This window comes from Olea europaea, chromosome 16, assembly GCF_002742605.1.
Source record: "Olea europaea var. sylvestris chromosome 16, O_europaea_v1, whole genome shotgun sequence".
Classification (NCBI taxonomy): domain Eukaryota; kingdom Viridiplantae; phylum Streptophyta; class Magnoliopsida; order Lamiales; family Oleaceae; genus Olea; species Olea europaea.
This window is the reverse complement of record NC_036252.1, coordinates 15740336-15746799: the sequence shown is the minus strand read 5'-3', so window position 1 is coordinate 15746799 and position 6464 is coordinate 15740336. Positions and strand designations below refer to the sequence as shown.

Here is a 6464-nt window from a genome sequence, read left to right as displayed (position 1 = left end):
GGTATTGTGTAAGATTTCCGTGTTAAAAGAAAAAAATCATTTACACTCCTTAGTTTTGAATCCTAACAAAAAAGGAATTCATAGAGTTGAACTTGGTAAAATAAAAAAACAGTGATTTCATTGAAATTGTTTGTTTGGCAAGCATTTTCAGATTCTTAAAAACTATAAGCTTCTGTCTGTAATTATCAGTTCACTTCTGATTTTTATTCTGTAGTGTAATTATGTTAAGTTGGCCTAATTGACTCTGTCAATTTGTACTTGAATAGCCCCTCCCACTTTATTTACAAGCATTATGTGTTTTCTTGTGCATGCTAACATTACTCCAGCTATTTGATTGCAGTAATCTCTGCATACATGTTGAGTATATTACCAAACTTAGTCATCTGCTCAGGCAGAAAGTTTTGTCTCCTTTGTCATTTGCAAATATGTCTAAATATTTAAGTGCTATTATCCTAATCCTAAATTACCCTCATGGTTGTGTGCAGTCTTGTCTCAAATAACAAGCTGAGAGTTATACCTAGTAAATTTTAGATCAACTACATGAACCCTGTTTGCCACTTCATTCAATTTAAGGGCCAATAAATTTTGTGACGACCTTGAGTCACATTAATGTTTGTCTAACTCTTCCTAATCGCTCTTGGTAATGGACTTTCTTTATGCCTATGCTAAACATATCTCCCATTAATTTATCATTACTTCTTGGCCTTCCACTTCTTGTGTGCATATACTTATTTCTCTTCTTATTCATTCTTGTAACCAACATCCATCCTAAAAGCATCTTCAAGATACTCTAAATATAAAGAGCATCGTTAAATTTAGAGAGTAATATTATTTATGCACTACAACAATGCTTTCTATTTTGGTTCTTTATTTAGAGTCTCTTGGAGATGCTCGAATATCCTTATTTATGCTATATTTACTTTACTGACATTCTATGCTTTAGCGGCCCAACACTAGGAAGAAAGCCAGGCACATTCCTGTCTAAAAACCTCCAAAAGTTACTGTCTTGTGTGGAAGTTCTTAAACCACATAATATTTGGTTGCCATAACACTAGGAAGAAAGCCAGGCACATTCCTGTCTAAAAACCACCAAAAGTTACTGTCTTGTGTGGAAGTTCTCAAACTACATCATATTTGGTTGCCATAACATTTTATAATGTGTGAAAGAGTTTTTAATCATTTTTCAGGTACCTAGTGTTCGAAAATGTGGAAAGAGGAAGCCTTAAGGAGCATCTATCTGGTAATTTGCAAATCAAGTTATTCAGCATCTTCCCCAGTCATATTTTCTGTAAATGTTTGGCACTTTGCAGATCCTCTGAAGACTCCCTTGAATTGGAGAACAAGACTGCAAATAGTCGTTGGCATTGCTGCTGCATTGGTAAGTCAAAATTGCAATATAATTTATACTTACTAAATTCCCCAATCATGTAATATACTTACGAAATATGTGTATCAGTTGACAATGCAACAAAATGAGTTATAGCCTTATAAAGCAAAACCAGTGACAGTTAATAGGTGACTGTGAGTGCCCCAAATTCCCGGATCACAAAAAATGAACCGCCTACAGAAATGGTTCGATTATAAACCTCGTAAATTGCAAGGGATGGCATTGCTTGCATAAAGTGCCTCGTTTGATTATCTACCTTACACGAGATGCTCCGAACTATTTTTGTGCTGGAAACTTCAGATGTTATGTCTATAAACTAGCTCCAAACTCTGGTTGTGCTTGAAATTTCAAATGATTCATGTGTATAAACTTGCTATTCAGGATTAAACATCTAATTGTACCATAATGCAGGAATATCTGCACTTTTTCTGTGATCCACCAGTGTACCATGTCTCTATAAGTTCAAGCACCATAATGTTAGATGAGAATTTAACTCCAAAGGTATGAAGTGATCTTTGTGGCTTTCTGCCTACAATTGCATCCAACCAAAAGTTCGAGAATTGTGCTTTTGGTGGAAGCTTACTTCTGAAACTCTCACCAGATAATAAAACAATTCTCCTTCGCTCTACAGCTTTCTGATATTAGCCTTATTCGTTCTGCTGGGAATCAAGTTACACTTCCTAACTCTTCAAGTTGTATAAAAGGTAATTATTTATAGTTAACTCTGTAAAAGTGTCCTCAAATCTTTTTGCAGTTTCTAAGGCTCTTCTGCTGTAGAATGTACAGGGCAGACGTGCAAAAACATAATCTTTCAACTCGGTTTGCTGATTCTCGAGCTGATTACTGGGCAATCATCCGAAAGAAATGGTGCCGATTTAGTGCAATGGGTTCAAAAAACTTATATTTCAAGGTCCACACATGAGATAATGGATCCAGATATTGGAAACAACTACGATCAGGCAGAGCTTCAGAGTCTTCTAAATGTTGCAAGATTGTGCATAAAATCCCTGGATAAACCCAAAATATACACCTCTCAGATATTATGGTATCTCCAGAAGAAGGTGAGAATTGTACGAGATAAGCATCGATATTAGTAAAGTTTTGCTTCTGATTTGCACAAAGTTATAGAGAAAGCTTATACTCATTGAACATTTTATTTTTATTTATAATGCTTTCCATTACTAATCAGTTGGCCTTAATTACTGTAACTAACATCAAAGGTCATCAAGTTAAGCAAAACGCCATATGGCATGAAGTACAAGACCAGATGTACAAAAACTAAATCATCATATTAAGCAAAAAGCCATATGGCACGAAGTACAAGACCGGAAGTACCCAAACTAAATCATATTTCATAGGAATAGAATCACTTGTCTCATCGTTTATAAAATTAGGGGATTTCCTCAAGTAACAGAACGGACATCAAACACACCCTACTAACATAATTATTTGTAGCAGACTCATCACTGCTGAGCACATTGTACCCTCTGGGCTCCGCCATGCATATCATCATCCTCATCATATGCCTCCTGGTGCTGAGTCTGCTTCCTACGCATCTCCTCCTCAATGTTAACATCGTGCAATGTAGTCTCCTCACATTCGTCCAGTTCCATGTCTGTGAGTTGAGATAGAGGCTTTGGAGGCAGAACTTCAACCAGGGCCGTCACCTGATCTGGACTTAAAGAATCCGGAAAGTCCACAGTGAAATGAATGTAAAGTTTACCTCTCATGAATGGCCTCTGGTACATTGGCATTCCTTCATCATTGATGGCTTTGAAAGAATCTGCATGATTTGTATGCACACAGACCAGTATATAAGTTGACACCATATGAACTGAAAATTTTATTAATTGAACCCAGAAATATTAGAAATAAATGGCTAACCAGGCTTCACAACCTCTCCCGGTTGTGATTTGATAAGTAGTTGCCTGCCATCCAAGTGGGACAAGATGAACTGAAATCCACATAATGCTTCTGTGAGCGAAAGTGTGTGCTCCACAAAGAGGTCATCACCCTTTCTCTTGAATTTAGGATGCTCTTTCTGCTGGAGGATGAAAACTATGTCTCCTGTGACAGTGTCAGGCTGTAAAGAAATAAAATACACTTTAGCACCCAACAATTTTTACAGACTTGGCAGTATCGATCCTACAAATGTAACACAGGATTTAGCCATCTCACCGCTTCATCAGCTTCTCCAGGGAATGTAATCTTCTGTGAGTTCTGCATACCCTTCTCAACGTGAACTTCCAAAACTTTCTTTTCCTGAACAACTTTTTCACCTTTGCACAGTGAGCATCGATCTCTATCATTAATAGTCTCTCCGGATCCCTTGCATTCATTGCAAGCATGCTGCATTTGCTGGATCATACCCGGACCAAGCTGCCTAATAGTAACTTTCATACCAGTTCCTTGACAACCTGAGCACTTCATTGAAGCTCCAGATTTTGATCCCTTTCTGCAAACAATAAAATGCACAGATACCAATGATCAAAGAAAAATTAAATATACCGAGACAAATAAGCTATACACGTTAACCACTTACAATAGCAGAGCAAGGAACCTAAAAACTCACCCATTACACTTTGAGCAAAGAACATTTCGTGATAAAGAGAGCTTCTTAATGGTCCCACCATACAGATCTTCAAGAGAGGCCTTCAATGGATGTACAACATCCTCTCCCCTTCTCTGCCTTCGTCCTCTACTGCTACCACCACCTAGTTATCATCAAAAGAATTCCTCCGTCATGGTATGTTCTACTTACCAGGTGATTCTATCAAAACTAATACAATATAAAAACACATTCTTATATTCCTAAACATATAAAATACAAAGCAGTATAAAATGTCCCACCTCCAAACGGACCCCCACCAAAGAAGGAAGAGAAGATGTCAAATGGATCATGCATTCCCCCACCGCCACCCATTCCTTCCTTGAGTGCATCTTCACCATACTGGTCATAAATCTCACGTTTCTCCGGATCACTCAAGACCTCATAAGCATGAGCAAGCTCCTTAAACTGGAATAAACCCAACTCATTAGGATTTGAAGCCCTAAGATAAAATCATGCACTAGAAAGGGATAATTAGTTGACCCAATAGATGCTTCCCTACTATTGATTTCACACTGTAACAGTCAAGGAATTGGATGAGCACTTCTAAACTTATGCAATACAGAAACAACAAAAGAACACACCTGAAATCTAATGGACTTCACTAAGAACTTTTTCTAACTAAACTGAATTGGACGAGCTCTATTCGAATTTCCACAATCTGAATAAGCTGGTAAAAGACCTCATTTAAATCGTATTATAACAAACTGGACTGACTCGATAAAAAAGGTGGATTGAAATGTATTATTACAGTTTCTTACAACATCTAACATCTAATACCTTTATTGACTATCATCTTTATAGCTTTACTGCTAGGTAACTTCAAAATATCAAGTTAAAGGTAAACAAATAACTTAAAGTTACATGCTTTATTGAAACTGATGAAGTAGATAATGAACATACAAAAAAACTGATGGTTAAGAATTATTTGGTGTAAAGAGAAAACATTGCAAGTGGAGCCCGCCGAAAGAATATATATCAGGTAAAACCCTGAATCTACTTTTGGATGGAAGAGAGGTAGATACTTAGCACCCAAAATCAGGTCGCAAACTGAAACAGCTCATACTATAATTTGAAACAAAATGGCACAAAGATACATCGTATAAATCAATACCCATGAATTACAATTCAAGTTTTCATTTTTCATGAAACAGTCCAGTCAAAGATATTAATTTTCTATACATTATACTTGTTTTAAAATATATAGTCCTATTAAACTAGCAGTGCAATTCAAAACCTTCTCTTTTAAAAAATCTAAGTAGTCTTTGATTATTATTTCCCCAACTCCTACTTAAAATTATTTTCTCCTACAGTATCTCGAATCTTGCTGCATTTCTCCTTATTCTCCAACAACATTAATCCAGAATTTTTTCCTAATTCAAACTGATATTTGCATTCTTGTTCATTGCTACTCCATCATTTAAAGAAAAATCAACAGTAGAACACACAATTAAAACTGCATGTTACACAATATTGACAATTAATTATACAACGAAATCGCTTCGAGAAACATTACCAGTAAATGAATTAACTCGAAAAATTACATTAGCTACTAAATCCACATAATTTTCAGCATTAATATGACTCCAATGCTCGCAGGAAAATAAAAACATTGAAATATTGGATCGAAAAAATTAAGACTACCTTCTCAGGATCTCCACCCTTGTCAGGATGATTCTTGATCGCAGCTTTCTTGTACGCCTTCTTCAAATCGTCCGGAGACGCCGTTTTAGGCACCCCGAGGATCTCGTAGTACTTAGTGTTGTCACTCTTCTTTGGTGCCCTCCCAAACATCTTGATTTACTGTATTGTTATATGGATGAAGAATTGCAGCTCTCCTAAATTTCGTCAATTTCACAAAGAGAAAGGAGGCTGCTAAGAGAACTGGAGAGAGGAAGAAGTGGTAGGGTGTGTAGGTCGATGCATGAGTGCGTCGACGATGGAGATTGGATCGAGATGGGAGGATGGGCAAAGATTTTGACCGTTGATTGGTAGTAAGATGTTCTTCGGGGATTTTGAGAAAAAACTGAAGGGTCTAGAATATTCTACGCCCTTATGCGCTTTCATTTCCCACTTAAAAAAATGATTTTAAATGCCTTGTGATTTTAATGCGTGTACCACGACTTCTACGAAAAGACGAATTTTCCAAATAATGCGCGCTTTATAGGTATCTACGGGGGTAGTGCTTCACGAACAGTTCGATATACAATTCCCCTTGTGAGTCAGGCTAGCGATTTCTTTATTAGATGCGAGCCCTTCCCCCGCCCCCCCTCTTGTGAGGGGCTGTACCATGAAAACCCATCCTAGGGGCATGAATATGAATTGTCGGCAGTACAATTGTGACTCTAATGCAGCTAAAAATATAATTCGATAAAATATGTGGTTCATTAAAACAAGCATAATTGTCGGTTATTGATATGAAATAAATAAAACTTTGTCGAAATAAATGACAGATATCAAATCAATCAT

The 6464-nt window shown here is 36.8% G+C and overlaps 2 protein-coding genes across 5 annotated transcripts in view; one reads left to right on the top strand and one right to left on the bottom strand.

Annotated features, from left to right (window-relative positions):
- The window catches only part of LOC111412260 (probable receptor-like protein kinase At1g49730), a 6173-nt gene extending 3601 nt beyond the window's left edge, over window positions 1-2572 (top strand). Inside the window, exons 3-7 of one of the 4 annotated variants that reach the window (XM_023043109.1) lie at window positions 1188-1240; window positions 1311-1378; window positions 1799-1888; window positions 1989-2091; window positions 2174-2572. In XM_023043109.1, the coding sequence (XP_022898877.1) occupies window positions 1188-1240; window positions 1311-1378; window positions 1799-1888; window positions 1989-2091; window positions 2174-2481 (622 nt within the window). In that variant the 3' untranslated portion in view covers window positions 2482-2572. Of the gene's footprint in view, window positions 1-1187; window positions 1241-1310; window positions 1379-1798; window positions 1889-1988; window positions 2092-2164 lie in introns of all 4 variants that reach the window. The other 3 variants (XM_023043111.1, XM_023043108.1, XM_023043110.1) reach the window with 3 other exon arrangements.
- An 85-nt stretch (window positions 2573-2657) lies between these two features.
- LOC111412259 (dnaJ protein homolog) lies at window positions 2658-5993 on the bottom strand. Its single transcript, XM_023043107.1, has 6 exons — window positions 5640-5993; window positions 4238-4403; window positions 3960-4101; window positions 3566-3842; window positions 3272-3470; window positions 2658-3170 (listed from the first exon to the last, which is right to left on the bottom strand). Exons 1-6 carry the CDS (start codon window positions 5787-5789, stop codon window positions 2851-2853), a joined length of 1254 nt encoding a protein of 417 aa, XP_022898875.1. The 5' UTR covers window positions 5790-5993; the 3' UTR covers window positions 2658-2850.
- Window positions 5994-6464: the final 471 nt, after the last annotated feature.

What these genes read in the sequence shown, in the direction of transcription:
- LOC111412259 (XM_023043107.1), bottom strand. Translation starts at nt 5,789, where the DNA reads ATGTTTGGGAGGGCACCAAAGAAGAGTGACAACACTAAGTACTACGAG. An exon ending in AGGGTGGAGATCCTGAGAAG is followed by an intron (nt 4,404 to 5,639) that starts GTAGTCTTAATT and finishes GGTTTATTCCAG; the next exon opens with TTTAAGGAGCTTGCTCATGC. An exon ending in TGGTGGGGGTCCGTTTGGAG is followed by an intron (nt 4,102 to 4,237) that starts GTGGGACATTTT and finishes GATGATAACTAG; the next exon opens with GTGGTGGTAGCAGTAGAGGA.